Source organism: Lissotriton helveticus, chromosome 1_1, assembly GCF_964261635.1.
Source record: "Lissotriton helveticus chromosome 1_1, aLisHel1.1, whole genome shotgun sequence".
Lineage (NCBI taxonomy): Eukaryota > Metazoa > Chordata > Amphibia > Caudata > Salamandridae > Lissotriton > Lissotriton helveticus.
This window is the reverse complement of record NC_136057.1, coordinates 655,185,353-655,204,594: the sequence shown is the minus strand read 5'-3', so window position 1 is coordinate 655,204,594 and position 19,242 is coordinate 655,185,353. Positions and strand designations below refer to the sequence as shown.

The 19,242-nt window shown below is 38.5% G+C and overlaps 1 protein-coding gene across 1 annotated transcript in view; it reads left to right on the top strand.

The window, feature by feature from the left end:
* The window catches only part of PCLO (piccolo presynaptic cytomatrix protein), a 1,621,199-nt gene that overhangs the window by 1,552,727 nt on the left and 49,230 nt on the right, over positions 1-19,242 (top strand). The window contains exon 25 of the mRNA XM_078674179.1: positions 16,753-16,898. Within this exon, the coding sequence (XP_078530305.1) occupies positions 16,753-16,898 (146 nt within the window). The remainder of the gene's footprint in view (positions 1-16,752; positions 16,899-19,242) is intronic.

Sequence of the window (19,242 nt, the reverse complement as noted above, 5' to 3'; positions counted from 1 at the left end):
TTACAAAGTCGAAGTGGCAGTAAATTCCACACACAGGCACTGCAGTGGCAGGTCTGAGACAGGATTGAAAGGCTACTTCTATGGGTGGCACAATCAGTGCTTCAGCCCACTAGTAGCATTTGAAGTACAGGCCCTGGATATATATATATATATATATATTCACAGAAAAAACCATAGGTTATGGACCATATATAGTTAGGAATTAGCATTTACAAAACCTTGAAAATTCACTGAAAAAACCATAGGTTATAGACCATATATAGTTAGGAATTAGCATTTAAAAAACCTTATTTTACTCACACAAAACCATTGAAATTCCATATATAGTTAGTTGCACTAACTATATATCGCGCACCCGTAATCCACTGCTGATGATGTCACATATTACATCATTCATGACATGGTCAGTGACATCACTGATGACATCACTGATGACATCTCAAATGACATCACTGATGACAACATCCAGTGATTATGTGTTTCTGTAAAGTTTAAATATGTTTTACATATTGAAGAATGAGTGGATGTATAAGTGTCTGAATGAAGGTTTTAGTAGGTGCGTGATTGACTGTATGAGTGAGTGATTAAATGCGTCTTACTAAATGCACGGGTTAGTGACTAAACTGTCTGAAAGTGTGCATCAGCATGTCTGTTGTTGTGCAAGCTGCTGCATGTGTTGATCAGTAGCTATATAAGTAGCTATATGGGTTATTGATTGGTTGCACAAGTATTTGTATGGGAGACTGAGTGTGTGTATGACTGGCTGGGAGGTGTGTGACTCTGTGCAGATCAATGTGTACTTGTATCAGTGATTCTATAAGAGAGTAAGTATGTGTTAGTATATGTTTTAAAATGTAAGGTACTCTATGTTTAACTGTGTAGATTAGAAAATGGAACTGTGATTGATTCTTTACAGGACTGACTAGGTGTGTGAGTAACTCCATGGATGAGTGGCAGAGTGTGAGTGTCTGTATAGGTGTATGAGTGCATATGATAGTGTTGTAAAGATGAGTGATTGTATGTATGAATGATTGTATGGGTGAATGAGTGAATGTGTGTGTAGACGTAGGAATCAGTGAGTGGGTATGTAGTAACTAGTATTGGTGTGTCAATGGTTTCAAAAATTATACTCTGTATTTAACACTGGGTGTAACAGAGGTTATATTAAAGTGTGAGGAGATGCATTGTATTGTCACATTAATGATATCATCATTGATGTGACCATTGATGTCAAATGAGATATCATCAGTGATGTCATTTGAGATGTCATCAGTGATGTCATCAGTGATGTCACTGACCATGTCATGAATGATGTAATATGTGACATCATCAGCAGTGGATTACGGGTGCGCGATATATAGTTAGTGCAACTAACTATATATGGAATTTCAATGGTTTTGTGTGAGTAAAATAAGGTTTTTTAAATGCTAATTCCTAACTATATATGGTCTATAACCTATGGTTTTTTCAGTGAATTTTCAAGGTTTTGTAAATGCTAATTCCTAACTATATATGGTCTATAACCTATGGTTTTTTCTGTGAATTTCATTGGTTTTTTAACAGCTAATATCTGTAGCTGTAAAATGTATTCTTCTTTAAATCCAAAAATATATTTTATATGTTTATGAATAATTTTTTTTTTAAAATATTTTTTTTTCTTCGTTCCCGCTTCGCGAATCGGGAAGCTTCCCGTTAGCTGACCTTGATGCCGCGAAATAGACCGCGAGCCGGTAAACGTTTCTTTACCGCAACTGCCGCGTTAGAAAACAACATCGTGACGCCTCCCGTCCGCATGACGTTTCGCGTTGTCGCGTGATACGTCATATGACGTGCTACGTTAGCGAACTCGTACGCTTACCGAGTCGCAAAGCACAGGTTTCTGGAAGCAAACCGGGAGGCCCTGCAAAGCGCGTAACGTAAACACAGCAGGTCATGTGACTTGGTAATAACACTTTTCATTGGTTCATTTCACTTTCGGTTTCCTAATGATGTAAGACTAGGTCATATGATCTAAAATGAACACTTTTCATTGGTTGAGAACTATTTTTTTTCCCAAATGGTGAAAATCCCTCCTTCTTTCCTCACTCTGACTTTCATCATTGTGAGAGAAAGACCCTTTGTTACCAGTGAGCAATGGCTTCTTTACTAGCTTCAGCTGGTGCTTCCCCACCACCTCCACCACATCCAAGGAAGAGTGGACCACCTGCTAAAGTTATAATTCAGCAAGAAGAGGAAGAAGAGGAACAGGACGACCTAGATAATCTCCCTATTATGGCCAGAAGATCTGTTGTACCGGAAGTAACGGGACCAGAGGGCAGGGAGATGGTGCCAAATATACAAACGAGATTTCGTGAAGTAAAACAAGTCTGCGTACATTGCAGTGGAATCATTTGCTACGCAGAAAGTAGCATCACTCTGATCAACAGAGCTATTAACAATCATGCTCATGTTTGTCCGAAACTCCCCAAACAATAAATTCTTTTTTTTGTTTTCTTCCTCCTGTTGAGCCCTTTACAATGAATCGTTTTCGTTGCCCCCTCCGAAAAAAAAACAAAAAAAATATAAAACTGTTCAGAAAAATTCAAAAAAAGTAAAAAAATGTTCAGAAAAATAATAAAAAAAATATAAAACAACAAAAACAATTTAAAAAAAAGTTCTTTTCAGAACTACCTCCCCGTTATAAAAAAATTGGTACAATATTTGCAACTGTGCCAACCTCTATTTCTCTTAGTTCGCTTCCCAGTTCGCTCCCCGGTACGCGAACCGGAAGCGAACCAAAAATTTTTTTTTATAAAAAAGAACAGTAAGTATAAGGGAAGGAAACAGACAGTTATGTTAAAAGAAAGACAGCTATAGGGGAGTAAACTAGAGATACTATTACCCGTAATCCACTGCTGATGATGTCACATATTACATCATTCATGACATGCTCAGTGACATCATCAGCAGAGGATTGCGGGTAACAGTATCCCTAGTTTATTCCCTATAGCTGTGTTTCTTTTAACATAACTGTCTGTTTCCTTCCCTTATACTTACTGTTCTTTTAAAAAAAATTTTTTTAGATCTGTCAGAAACAGTGAAAGTAATGAAATATAAAAGACTACGTAGAATATGAGCACTGTATGCAACAACTTTGACACTGACAGAAGCCTCACCTTCTCCATGCCTCCTACACAGTTCTACATGTACATCATAAATGCAAACAGAACAGAATTAATTATACATGTTAAATGGTTTATTTTTGCTGTTCTCAGAATGTATCAAATTTCACTAAAACAGTGACTTGAAGGTATTCATCATATAACAGCGGGGAAAAAAAAACACAATCAAAATGATTGTGTTTAAAAAACCCATACATTACAAATCAGAATTCAGAACTCCTTAAAGTTAACTTACTTTCCATGACGGCCAAGGATGTCCTATGAACAGCTTACACTCTGTTGTGCTGTTATTACTTTCAACCCGCCACTTTCTGAAAGAAAACCTCCATCGTTTTCAAAAACATGTTACATACAATAAATGACTTCTCGCTCTCTACCACACGATTCCACAAGGCCAAATCGTGTCAGAGCCATGTATAACTCTTGGATTTCTTGTACGCCAATCCCGTCTTTTCGCATTTCCGCAACTTTCAGAATTAAAATGTTGAAGATCATTTACACAATCCTGGACTAGTAATATCTTCCCCTTCTTGCTCAATCATGTTCTACATTTCCTATCACACTGATACTGCTTACTATGAAGCAGACTTACACTACCTTTATGACTAGTACAATTATTTAATTCTCTACATCACTTTTAATCACAAAGCAATGTAAAACAGTAGACAGCATTGCAGACTTACATTCCCTCTACTCCATGTTTTGATTCGCTGCTTCAATTAGCTTATAAAAAGAAATAGTTTTTCTGAACTCATTCAAAGTGCACGTATTTCTCAATAACGTCCAGTGTTATGGTAAAAAGTTATGTCTCTGTACTACACTTATCCTCAAGGCCAAATAGTGTAGGAGCCATGAGAACTTCTTGAAATTCCTCAGAGCACATCCCGAGATTCTTTCCCTAAAATTTTGGTTTTAAAAACACCAGGTAAGAGTTTTTAAGGTCATATGGCAATTTTTTTTTGAAAATTAAAACAGAATCATTGCAGAATGACCAGCCATTTCTACACTTTAAATAAGCTGTATAATGTCCTGATGTTATTGAAGGACCATCATGATATATAATTGCTACAGTTACAAAAGTCCTTCCTGATATTGACAACTGTGAAGCCACAAAATCTTTAATTAAAGTTGTCAATTTTGTTCCATCAGGCCTACATCGTTGGAACATTAAAATGACATACTGGCCATATGTTCGTATAAATAAAGTGGACATCATTTCAGATTTACATTGGCTACACTCCATGTTGTGATCAGCTGCTTTTACTAGCTTATTAAAAGAGACTGATTTACTGTCTGGCAAAGTTAAATATATAAATCTTTCTGAGTCTACACTAGTAGTAGCTGATACCCTACAGTTCTCGCAGTCATGCTGCCATTGATAAGAAAGCCCAAACAGGTGATCTACATCTACACCTTCATCATGCAATACATCAAGCATATACATTAAAAACTCCTGACAATCTTGCTGACTATTTTGAGAGAATTGTGTTTGGCCTGAACATCTGTCTAACAGATTTCGAATTTCAGACACATGTTTGTTCTATCAGTGCTACATTTCTCTAACACAGAATTTAACAAACTGCAAAATCTTTGATCCGAATTGACCACAATCTGTTCTTTTAAAGTTTCTAGAGAAAAGACAACATTAACCACTACATTAGCATAGCAGTTGACACCAGAACTGTTTTCAAATTGAAAACCAACAACATCTTCAACAGAATCCTTTTTGTTTCTGCTTATAATTTCAGGTTCATCAACTTTTCGTCTTTTTGCTACAACCTCCCCAGTATTGGTCACATTTCTTCGTTTCCGGCCTACCACACGTTTCTCAAACAAAGGATACTGAGGCAAATGTGGCGCATACTCTCTTCTCAACCTATTGTATTCCTTAACACAATCTAGATCCGCACAAATGTTTGTGACATCACACTCAATCAAGTACAATCCCGATAAAGTCCTAACTCGTGACAATGCCACATATGCCATACCCTCCTTGAACACAGAACTGCCAATATTCACCAATGCACAGTCTACACTTAAACCTTGCGATTTATGGATTGTCACCGCATATGCCAAGCAAACAGGAAACTGCTTACGACGAACATATAAGTCTTTTACAAGCAAAAATCTAGCAGAACAACGAGCAATTAGCTGTACTTCCTCAATGCCATCAAATTTAATTTTTAAAAATTCAATTCCATCTCTATTTCTGTATTTCACAAAATCAACAACATTACCCATTGATCCATTTACCAGACCTCTTTCAACATGTAAATTCCTTCTTAAAATTATACGGCAGTTCAAGCACACATTCAGAGTCTTTTCAAAACCCGCAGTTTTAGATATACTCTTCTCTAATGAATCCAATTTTGTTTTCAGATTCTCAGACAAAATAATTGTTGATCCCATATGCTCTACTCTGTCAATAGCTTCCAATTTCACAATCTCTTGCTTTTCTAAATGCAACATTTTGTTGTTGAATTTGGCACATTCTGCAAGAGTTGGCATCAAACATATTCCAGATTTTTTCTCAGTAACTTTCTGAAAAATATTCTCAGGCACAACATCTTCGTCTGGATATAAATTTGTCAGTAATCGTGCATGTAAAGCTTCTTTCCCATGCTCGGTCACTTTTCCAATTCTAACATCTTGTAGAATAGTCTTGTAAACTTCATCCTTTGCCTGACGCATATTTTCATGCAGTTCAGCATAATTGAAGTTTAACCATATATTGACGTTGCCAATACTCCCTAAGCACTTCCTGGTATCTTCATGCGTGAGCATTTTGAACACAGGTTGCCCTTTCACTGGTGTCAGCTGCAGAAGATCTCCAAAAACAATGATGTGTTTGCCACCAAATAACACATCATACTCTGTTTTGAGAACTTCTTGCATTCTCAAATGCACAAAGGCAAGCATGACATTGGAAACCATGCTTACTTCGTCAATGATAAGAAGTTTCATTTTCCTCAAGACTCTTGAAACTTCAAAACAAGCATCTCCAGATAGCTTGTGATATTCTAATTTGTTGTCATGCTCCACTGGCAGCATCAGTAAACGATGTAAAGTAATCCCTTTAATGTTATGTGCTGCCAGTCCAGTTGGAGCGGTGACAACACAAGACAGCGATGACTCTGTCCTTTCCTGCAAATAACATGAAATTGCTTTAATAAGGAAACTTTTTCCAGTTCCCGCTTCTCCACTCACGTACAGTCGGACAGGCTTCAACGACGTACATGAGCACTCTTTCTTATCATGACTTAATCCATGATCAATTTGCATGGTAAGTTCGTCATATATTTTCCTCTGCTCAACGTTGAGTTGTCTTTCCAACTCTTCTAAGTTAACCGCATCCTCCTGAGCATGTGCCATGGCTCTTTCCACTTCATTCATAGCAGTGGCAGCTTCATTTTCGATAAGAGGTCCTCCTAGTGGATCCTGACTCAATGAAGCAGAACTCTGACTGTCCTGAGAACTGTCTCTGGCAATCTCGGCTGCAATCGTTGCTTCCTGCTCAATTTCCACATTCAACATTTCTACATATTTGGAAAAAGCAGGACATTCTATGGTCTCCTTGGCAGCATTGAAAGAGTCTTCGTAACAGAGGAAATCTCCAAGCAGTTCCTCTTCTGCACGCCAAGGCTTAAAAAGTTGCAAAAGTGCTAAATAGAAAAACTCCTTTTTTTCAGGAGATTCGCCACTCAATTTTCGATGGTTTATCAAGTGGCATTTTCTTTGCTTGACCAGACATCCCTCACTTCCTATTACAGCATACACTCCTTTCTCAGTATCTTCTTTGATGTTCCTCTTGAATATGTAATTTTGCAGAACCTCATACAGACAAACATTCTCGAGGTGACTGCTTCGATTTGGATAATATGTATCCAACATGTTGCTCTTCAAAATGTCGGTACTGTTTGGCTCCTTTTCCGCCAAATACTCAATTTCCCGCACAGGTTTCAGAACTCGATTACGCGTTGCAGCAAGACCAACACTCGCCCAAACGATACTCCTGGACTTGGCATAGAGACTTGCTGAAGACAACCGGTCAGAACATTCGTAAGCTCCGATTTCTCGATGCGACAACATCTTCAGACTGAAACTGTACAACTTCTTGCTGAGGCTCTTTTCATGGGAAATGTCCTCCCACATATCCTTCAATTCTGTCTTCTCTTTTTTGGTGATGTAAGATGTCACATACCTAGCCACAGCCATACAGTTATCAGCCACAAACTGTATATCCATGTTAGCATTCCACATGGACAAAATCACCGGGTTGTAGTCGTTGATGTACTTAGACTCTTCGTTCCTCTTCAAATTGTATGTGTTTTTAGGTGATTTCTTCATCACATTATGTCGCAGCGAAGACATCAAACTGTTCACTCTTCCTTTAGAAATCACCGATCGTGGAAAGCCGAAACGACATTTGGTGTAGAACTTGTCTTTGTTCCGGAATTTACGACGACAGTACTTTCCACATCGATGGCTTTGGAAACGTAGAACTTTTTCTCTTAGGCTTTTTTTCTCCTTTGCGTTTGGAACAGCACACGTAGAATACTGTTCTATGAAACTCATCACTGAGTCGTCTGCATCCGTTCCAAATTTAGGTGCATCCTTGATCCACAGCAACATATGTATATGAGGAGCACCTCTTGCTTGGTACTCCTTCCTCCAGAAGAAATCCAACACCTCTCCAAGAGGTGGATTCTTCTTATTCATGATGAAAGACATCATACCTTCAAATCTATGATTGAAGTACCTACATACATTGACTGGATCCAAAGAGCACAGTTCTCCGGGTGTCTTGAATTCGATGTTTTCTACGTTAGCATTTGCCTCTCGTAGAAATTCAAGTAAGTCTTCCCAGCCATACTCAGCACAGCTCAAAGTGAGGAACCATGTGGGAGTTCCTAAGTTCCTCAGCATACATTTTAAATCACCATGACGACGGTACCAGTACTCATTAGTACCACGCTGACACGCCATGAGATTAATCAGGTGAGAATCCAAAATACTGTCTTGGACATTGACTTTATCCATAAAGTCACTTGCCGAGATGTTTTGCATGTGTATACCACTTTTCAAGATGTGGTTCACTGCATATGACAGTCCAGACAGATCGCTTTCAAACAGGAGATGAAACAAATAAGGAATGCATTGTCGAAACCTAGGATCTCCTGCATACAATCGCAAAGTCCGGTATTCAGAAGCAGGAATTTGATGAGGTCGCTCATCATATCTTCCTCCCTGACCTGTTGGAAAAAGCTGTGGGAAACACCGAGCTTCCAAACTTTCCTCCCAAACACTAATGGGACTCCCTTTCGCTTGTTTCATTTGAAACAACTCAATAGCATTCCCCATGACTTCCTTGGAATGCAAAGGATGAACACTATAATGTTCATATATTTCTTCACTAGTACAGGGTTCTACTTTCTCAATTTGACCAGCACACAAATCGCTATCCTCTTCCTCACTTACTTCCTCTTCTGCAACATATACATTTTTATAGTATTTATTATATTTTTTCAAATACAATGTTGCCCTTTTGACTTTCCTAACATCTACTAAATCTTGCCATATTTTCTTATTCTTTGTCGGAACCCCATTAACTAAGATAACCAGAGGTTCCTCTTCCACTTTTTCTACTCCAATTGTGTTAATGTTTTTCTTCAAATCTAGAGGCAAATAAACAACTCTTCCCTTTAATCCTCTCTGTAAATCTGATGGAGGCAATTTCCCTGTCTTTGGCTCCATTCTTACAATAGCCTGAAAGGGATGGATACTTTGAATCAAAATAGATTCATAAGTATTTAAATCCTTCAATTCAGAAGGAATTTCAACCAATTCCAGATTATTATGAACTGCTCTAGCAGGCATCTGGTTTTGATTTAATTTGTTACAACAATAAGTACACACACGTTGATCCAATCCCAAATCAAAACAATTTTCTACCATCAAGTATGTTGTAAAATCCTTCCATTCACTATTATTTTCCCTTTCACTTTTTCCATATAAATCCACTAACTTAGTCTGATTCTTATAATAAGTGCGTCGACAACACACACAAGTGAAATTTGGCCTCTCACTTGATTTCACCTCAAACGTCGCAATTTCCCTCTGGAAATTATCTGTACTGGAAACCTGTACACTATCTTCCACATTACTCTCTTCTTCTTGGTCAATTTCAACATTCTCCTCTTTACTTCCAAAGTAACAAAACTCAATTTCTTCACATATATTCTTCACATCTATTTCAGAACCATGCAAAAGAGCAGCGCATAATTGTTTTAGCATAATTGCTGGACTCTTAGCATAATACAACATTCTAACTAATTTCCTCACTTTATTATGATGCACTGCTAGCATCCTGAAATGATGAAAAACACTCTGGCATACTCTCCTGGAAAGACAAGCCAGTGAATGACCATGCAAACCTATCACTTCTCTCACTCTGCAAGGATCTAATTCTTGCAACAACTTCATTTTCTGCTTCAAACTTTTCTTACTAAATGACCGTATAAAATCACAAAGCAAATTGATGGAATCCTGTCGTACACTGCAAATACTACTACACTTCCAGGTGTACACAGGACCCTTAGGACGTCTCCCTAAAACCTCATTACCTAACACCTCTTCTATCTCTGTTCTCACAAGTTTTTCTTTTTCAACTGGACAACCATCTTTCACTTCATAAGCTCGACCACTGGTGTCAACTGCATGCACCAAATCATTATCCTGGAAATAACTCTCCTCATTAAAAAATGCCTCAGAGCTTGAACTATGCATCCATTCTCCAGAAAAAACTTCACAAAAATTACTACGATTAACTATTCTCTTCCATCTACTATTTCTTTTGAAATCATAAATTACCTTGTTTAGCTTCCTAATTCTATTGATTGTCAAAATAAATAACTTACGTTTAATTTCAAATGCCTGATCAATAACTTTCTCAACTATTTTTTTTCTCTTATAAAAAACCACTTTCTGCTGACCTTTCTTAATATTTTTTAACAAATTCCCAATTATCCTGTTGCGGAACATTCGTTTACGAATATCCCTAAACTGTTGTTTCCTTCTACTTTCATGCATAGAGTTATCTCTTACTCTAGCAGTAACATTTCTCATTGGCCTTTCCTTACCATTTGAATTCATTCTCCTTTTCTGGAGTGAAACATTTTCTGTAGTAATATTTTTTTTACTACACATATTTCTTATGACTGTTTTTCCACTCTTACCCGGTGCTTTCTTGGTGACTTGACAAATCTTTTTGTTAGAGGACTGCTGCAATATTCCATGCTCCTGCTGTCTTTGACGTTTTCCAGCCTTTCTTACTCTTTCTTTGCTAGGCATCCTAAAATCTTGAAATAATCTGCAGTTGAATCTGTGGTAAAATATAATAAAAAATGTTATTAACCACTATTACCCAACAGTAAATTAATAACAGTCATCAAAAACTTAAGACACTACTTAAGTATATAATATACTGAAGCCTATCTCCAATTTTTCACTGAACAGGACTCATCTCTTCTTAACCTTGGATAAACCTCACCTACTCTGTGTCCCCTGCACATAATTAAATGTAAAGGGGCAGATTTATATTAACTAGCACATCCCCAGGGATGCACCAGTTAACGTGCACCGCTGCTCTGCCACCCACGGTGTGCCGCATTTACAATCAGATAGGACAAAGCTACATCAAAACCCTGCGCCTGCTTGAAGCAGGCATAGATCTTGACGCAGGTAGGCTGAAAGCTAAAGCAACAACTAAGTGTCGTGTGCAGAAGTTACAAAAAAGGAAAAATGGCGTTTAAACCAGTAATGAGACCATGCTAACGTAATACAGAGTAAAAATATCCAGGATCTACATCAGTTTGGGGTTCACGAACCTGGCAGGTACAAGGCACTGAGGCTTTCCACCGTGCATGTCTCATCCCAAAACATATGTTGTTTGTGAATGAAACAATTTCCCAGACCAAATGCTTTGGATTGGCTACTTCTAAAAAATTAAACACCCCTACTATCCCGGAGTTAGAGGAATACGATGGTTGGAGTAATTTTACTCGTTGTCTATTAAAGATTTACAGGCCCTACTCCGTAATTCTTCCTTTAACATTTCCAGTATAAATCCAAAAGGTTGACTGCTTTGGCAACGTGCCTTATCCACGGTTTAATAACGCTGCCTTTTGCTTTATATAAGTTTTCAAATTGTATGAAATATATACCAATAGGTCGTTATTAACCTTTAGGTAGTGGTTTTCTTCATCAAGTCTGGTCGCTTCCATACACATACAGATTTTCAAAGATGATCAAGAACTTTATCTGAATGGAGAGGAATGCACTGAGACGCCAGATCATTCACTAATGTGTAGGCACAGACAGTTACACGGTTCATGCAACAAACACCGACCAAATATGGCTTGCGTGTTGCAAGGCACGCCAGTTCCTGCTATCATCCCCACGTTCAAGTTCTTGGAAAATGGTAGTTATTTGATGCTCAATAATGAAGATTGTTCTGGGTTAATTAAAAGTATTCATTTTATCGTAACAGTAAATGAACGGGTTATTTGCTGCAGAAATGTTCTATTTCCTCCCACACATGAACATAGGGAGTTTTCAATCTGGCCACAAATACCAACCTTGGGAGCACATTTCAACAGCATGGCAAGAATAAGAGCTCTTTTGTCTCAGAGAGAGGTGGCCTTGAGTTCGGCCCGTGAAACTTTCGTGCTTCACATAGCGAACACCCGTACAGAGGTGCAGACCCTTTTAAATACAGATTCGACTTTGCATTTCAGCAAGATTACCCATTCATTTCCATGCAGCAGGAGGCCCATAGGAATGAAGGTGCAATTTGCGATTAGCAATTACCTCATCGCAAATTACGAATTTTTCCGACGGTGCAGGGGTATCTCAAGAACACCCTGCTGCACCCCTGAAAAAAAAATTTGGGGTCATATGGCGCACATAAATTTTGAAAACATTCCTTTACCTCAAAAACGATTTTCAACTCATAATTTGAAAACACTGCACATGGGGAAATGACTTAAAATGTCCTTAAGACACATAAAAGCATTTTTTGATTGCCTTTGCAGCATGTTTCAGTCACCTTTAACATGCCTATGTAACGGAAACATTCAAAATCTAAATTTGCCATGCACAGGTGGGAGCATATTTACAAGCAATTTGCTCCACAGACAAACTTCTTACATTGAAATGGGAAAAATAACATCAGAGACTCTCAATTACCTTATAAAGAAGCAGACACCATTATGTCCTTCTCATCAATATTAAAACCATTGCTTTTTCTCAAAAACGATTTACAAGTCATAATTTGAAAACACTCCACAGCTCCTATGCACATAAAAGCCCTGTCAGTACTAATACCTCACATTTTCTCCAATTACAATTTCTCAAAGAAACAAAATCTATTTGTGAAACACTTGAGACAAAGCAACATTTGAAAAACACAACTTTCTTCATAATTTTCTCCTTAAAGCACACTATTTTCTATCTAAATTAAAGAAATTTTTTCTCACCTTAGCAAATACTTTGAGTTTCAAAACAGTCTCAGAAACACACCAATTTGTCTTCAGCAGAGCAAAAGGTATGCACTCCAGAGTCTGCAGCTATCAAAAGCACAGAAATGCTGTAATTCCTCACACAGATCTCTCATGTCACCCAATCAAAACTCTTCCCTCACTTTTTTTCAAAGCAAAACCCTTCCCCCCTCTGCCCCCTCTCTGCTTTTTCTGCATAGCAACCACCTCTTGCAAGACCTCTCACACAACAATGTTGCAATTGAACTCTGAACTCTCAGTGCACCTGCATATCCAAAGCATTCTTTCATTTAATGATTTTTTCTTCGCCACTCAAAATACATCTTTCAACGAACTCATCCATGCACACTAACTTTCTGTTTTCAGCAATCAAAATCCACCAATCACTCTTACTGCTTCATTAACACAGAAACTCCTCAGTTTTTTTCATTTTACACTCTCATTTTTTCAACTGCCATTTCATTGCCACACTTCATCTGACTGCAGGAGAACCTTCTCTCGCCATGTTTTCTGTCTGGATTGTTGGACATAGCTACATCTATTGGGCTCAAAGGTACGCTGAAAACAGGAATTTACCTAACCTCAATTTACAAGATGTGGAAATTAAGTGGTTTGGCCACAGAGGATTAAAATGTCACCAATTGATACCATTGGTGAAAACCTTTATGCATTTGCCAAAACCTGACCTGTTAATTGTGCACTGTGGAGGTAATGATTTGGGCACTTTGACTGGGGTAGGTCTGGAAATGCTTTTAAAGGACACCTTTGAGCAATTGATGGCACTTTTTCCTCAGACTGCCTTGGTATATTCAAATATATGCCAAAGACAGAAATGGAGGTGGTCGAACCAATTTTGTCCACAAATTGAGAAATCGAGGAAGCATGTAAACAAATCTGTTTCAGCTTACATGAGAGACCATGGAATGGGCTCCCTGTACAACAATAACTTGCGTTACTACATGCAAGATATCTACAGAGGAGATGGAGTTCACTTCTCAGATGAGGGCAACAGAGTTTTCACTCTGAATTTAAGAATGTGCATTGGTACCTACTTATAAGTACCTAAATGTACCATAAACCCAAAAGCTCTTCTCAGAGCTACCCTACATCTGATCACTCACAATTATTATTGTACTCTAACTTTTTTCACTAATTTTCAAGAAAGTACGCTCCCCAGAACGCTTCCCGGTTCGCGAACCGAGCGCACTCCACGCAAAAAACCTAAAAAAACGGTATATATTTTTTTGCCCTGCGAGAACCTTTCAAAGCCTCCACATCAAACCTAGGGGGTCAGGGACGATCTACTATGCCCCCTTATGGTCATTTGCCCCCTCGCTGTGGCCTCCTCTTGTCTCTCGATCCTACCGAGAGACAAGATGGCGGCCGCTACGGACTGTTTGGAATGTTTACAGACGCCGAAAAACCAATCAGCTTCGCAAACCTCCGTAACGCGAAAAGTACGCGAAGCGGAGCGCTGTTACAGATATATATCTTTTTTTGAACGTTAATTTCTCAAAATCCACTGGAGCACATATATTGAGACCTAGCAAAACACATCGGGCTACCAGTCCCTACAATTTTGCCAAGTTTCGTGCAAATCCATTCAGCCGTTCGATTATTATTATTATTTTTTTTTTTGCCCCGCGGGGCCCTTTTAAAACCTCCACATCAAACCTAGGGGGTCAGCGAGGATCTACTATTCCCCCTTATGGTCATTTGCCCCTTCGCTTTCGCCTCCTCTTGTCTCTCGATCCTACCGAGAGACAAGATGGCGGCCGCTACGGACTGTTTGGAATGTTGACAGACGCCGGAGAACCAATCAGCTTCGCTTCACAAAGCTCCGTTGCGCGAAAAGTCCGCGAACCAGACCGCTGCCTGGTCCGCGCTTACAGATATATATCTTTTTTTAAACGTTAATTTCTCAAAATCCACTGGAGCACATATATTGAGACCTACAAAAGGCACATCGGGCTACCAGTCCCTACAATTTTGCCAAGTTTCGTGCAAATCCATTCAGCCGTTCGGGCTAAAAGTGAGGCCAACCGCCCTATGGAAATTAACATGGGAAAAACGCGTTTTGGGACCCCCCTTTTTTCTCGGCCCCCCCTTGACGAACCCCCCCCAAATTTTCAAAGGCTGCTCAGAAACAAAATGTGCCATTTTCCTGAAAATTTCAGCCAATTCCGTCCACAAACGGCAAAGTTATTAGACATAGAATTTTCAAAAAACCCATAGAGAAAAAATCCTAACTATATATACCTACTGGCGACCGCCAGTAGGTAATATATATATATATATATATATATATATATATATATATATATATATATATATATATATATATATATATATATATATATATATATCTTTACAAGAGTCTTACCAGTACATCAAATATGCCAACCAGGTATGCACCAATTGCCAGCATGTTTAGAGGAAAAGAGCATGCACTTTAGCACAGGTTGGCAGGGGTGAAGTGCTCAGAGTCCTAAAGCCAATAAAAAGAATCAGCAAAGCAGGAAGGTAAAAGGCAAAAGGTCCAGGTGAAGACCACCCTAAAGAGACTAGGTCTAACATGGATTCATCTCTTTACTGAGCATCTGATATAAATGTAGGCAACTCTAGGCCTGTTTTCAATGATGGTACAAAGGATTTAAGTGAAGTGTGTAGGTCTTGTAGTGTGATTGTGAAGGCCCTATTAAAGTCAGCAGGCCTGTCTTTTAGATTGCTTAACATATACGTTAGATGTAATAGTCCTTTAGGAAAATATTCTGGTTGAACTATAAAAATGCCTTCATGTAAGGAAACTACCGAGAAACTCGCAGATAACTGAAACTGACGTGTTTGGTGGCCTCTCTGATAAATCTTTAGGGTTTCTTATTTGCATCCTGGTCGTTTTTGTGAGGCCCCTTTGGAGGCGAACCAAATTCTTTTTGTTGCAGTAGCTTTTTACATATTAGTAATTATGTGAATAGTATTTTTCCAATGTGCATTAAACGTGTTTCGTTTGTACAGTAACACTAGTTGCTGGGCATTGATATACTGGGTGTTATTGTTGTGCATTTTTGAGTTTTATGGTTCCTTTCCACAGTACCACCTGAGTCCCACACAAATTGCACTGTCCCACTATCCTAATGATCAACTTCTAAAAAGCATAATTTGGAGGCCCACAGTAACTTCTGACTGTCCTAGTCCCTCCAGGCTAGATTTCACACTCGTCCTGATTTCACATCATATGTTCATTTACCGCTGGGCACTGTTGTGCATGAACATACCAGAAATTCATTACATAGTGTTTCTAGGTAGGAAAAACTGTGTGAAAGCTCCCAGCGTGCAGGGATATTGTTTTACATTTTCCAAAAATAGACTCACTATTTGGAAATCTGTCTTTAATAAATGAAAAGAAAAATGTCCGCCTATCCTTCATATAGCCAAGGCATAGTGGACCGGCTGACTTTTTTGAGTTGTCATTGAAAGTGCTTCCATATTGTCAGCACACTAAAGTATGCTGGCTTGGTAGTTCGGACTGGACTGTTCCTATGAGGAGCAGGGTCAAGACTGATTTGCATGTGGCTAGGTCCAAACTGAGGTGGCATGGTGAGCAAAAGAAAGATGAGTTGGTATGCTACCTGTAGTTAGAAAAATTGCAAGCATTCCTCCCATTACCTTTTGTGTGTTTCCCATATTGTCAGCAGGTGCACTTTTTACAAAGAAAGAGCCGTCCTTTGGCTCAGTTGATGAAGGATGAAGCTCCAAAGCCCCAGCAGCCAGACCAACCTAAAATAATGTCCTTAATATTTCGTTCTACATTTGGCCCAGAGTAACCAGCTATATTTGTTTTCTTGTTCAGCTGTGTTCAAACCTCCCATCCAAAGGGAACATGACAGAAAAAGGAGGGTCCTCAATATGTTGCTAGATACCCCATTTATTTTTCTTCTTTGACTGTTGTAAGAGACTTCTTTATTATGCTGTGTTGACATGTTATATCAAAACAAAGCTATTTATACACAGGATGCCTGCTTTATTTCTTACAGATCTTTATGTGAAGTTATATGTGATCAACCTTGCTACTCAAAAACGAATAATTAAGAAAAAAACCAGGGTATGCAGACATGACCGAGAACCTTCATTCAATGAAACATTTAGGTTTAGCATGAATCCTGCTGGACATTCTCTACAGGTATAACATTTCATCACATTGTTGAACACGTATATGGTATTTGTTTAACAAAATACTTTACCAATTGGCAAGAGATTTGCCTACGTTAACAATAATGCAAATAATATTCATACACGTTGAAGTAAAATCACATAGTAATACCACTCGGCTTCTACTTTACGAATACATGTTTAATAATGTGTAATACCATATAATCTAATGTAAGTTAATTGACTGCTACTTTCCAGCAAAGTCGTTTAAGTTCAGGCTTTTTGTTTTTGTTCTTGTCTTTTGAACATGGTTTCTTTCTTCCCAGTTCTTATATTAGTCTTTCTGTACTACATCTTCTTCTATGCTGTCCTGTACATCCTTTGTGTCTTATATTTTCTTTGAATTCATGCACATAAAGTTTATTATCTGACTTCATGTTTTTCTTCCAGGTTCTTTCCCATGTATGATTCTAAAACATGTCCGATATCTTCTCAAATGTCAAAGTGATAGAAATTGGGCTTTCTATAATTATATTATACTGCAAACTTGAAGGCTTGTTCACAACATTTTATTTGTCATTCAGTATTTCTCCTGGAGAACCTCATGAAAAATGAATGCTCAATTTTATGTGTTATTAACAAAGCTTGCAACCTGAGTCAGTTCTTGACCATAAATGCAATTTAATGTATGTACGTGTGTACATCACGTTTTGAACTTAGGGCCTGATTTAGATTTTGGCGGATGGGTCACTCTGCCACAACGGTGCCAGATATCCCATCCGCCGCAATATAAATCCCATAGTATATTATGAGATTTATATTTCGGTGGACGGGATATCCGTCACCAGGGTTGGCTTTCGTGCTGGTGGCACCATGTGTGCGAATGTTTGTTGGCGCCCCCCACGGGAACCCCCCACAGACATCCTCACTACCACCCTTTAACAGTGTCCCTTCTAGTCGCCATAACCACTCTCTCACCTTGTTTAATTAGTTATAGAGCCCCTACTTTACAGGTGTATGGTGTCACAGCACTTTACATCACACACATTACACAGAGACAATCAATCATATGTGTGTAAATCAGTGTATAGGAAATGTTACATAAGCCAGAACACTACAAGGTGAGTAACATGTCATCCATACTGGTAGACAGTGTAGTTTAAGAGTGCTTGGTCTGGAGAAGCACAGATTCAGAATTTAACACGTAACTACATGGTTGGGGGTTACATTTATTAATAAGGTTATTTTTTTTATAACCAAAATGAACCCTTTTTGAAACATTAGAATAATGAAAGACAGAGGAAAAAATGATAATACTCTAATCTATACCTTGCAGTTTGCATGCAGCTTTTTGATGACAGTTATTAGCTCACTGTTCCATGTTAGGATTTTAACATCTACACTGCTAGTAACAAAAGGATCTCCCTGACAAAAGCACTGACCTATTTAAACTATATGCACTTTGTGATCTGCATGGTACACATTTTTTGCAGCAGGCATATTAACCCTCTGTGCTACCATAAAATGAATTAAAAATTCCACTAGAAAAAACTCCTTCTGTCTCCAGGAAGATCATTAATCACCGGAGTTAACTTGACATTTTTATTGTTGTATGAAAATTGCCGGAGGCCAGCAATGCAGCAGCAGGTGCTTTTAAAACCATACTTCCAAACACAGTGTCCCCTCGAACAGTCAGCACCCGGTGCGGTGGCACCACTCGCACCGCCCTAGAGCCGGTCCTGTCCATCACCGTTATACTTTGGAGATTGTCTGAACAGGTGTCAGAAAAAAACATTTTAAATAGAATGAAGACCTCTTGAATTGTAATCTTGCAGATATTCACATTTTGCAAATAAATTCCTGTTCCTGCTCCAATCTCTGTCTATGCAACAGCTCTACAATAAGCATGGGGAAATGCACTAAATAATTACAGACCACAACGCAGGATAGGAATGGGAAACAAGTACAGGAAAAAAAATTGGATTGCTTTGCAAGCATTGTATTCAATATGCACACATAAAAAATGGGAAACCAGCATCATGGACGTCAGTTCACCAAACTACCAAGGGTAGCAGAAGTGACATCAATGCCATTTGACCTTTACTTTGGCTTATGCATACATGCCTACACATACTAACACATAAACACACTCTCACATGCAAGCATAGCTACAACATACATTTAACAGCATTTTTTACTTACCTTAGCTTCCAGATAGGGTCATTTTCCTGCTAATGTATTCCAGTTTTTATTAGACTAATAGTAAATAATATTATTCACTATTTGTATTTGTATAATAAAAATATTGACAGAAACCAGGCAAGTGGAGCTCCTACCAGTGTCCATTAGGACGAGATTCCCCTGTGTTCCATGTG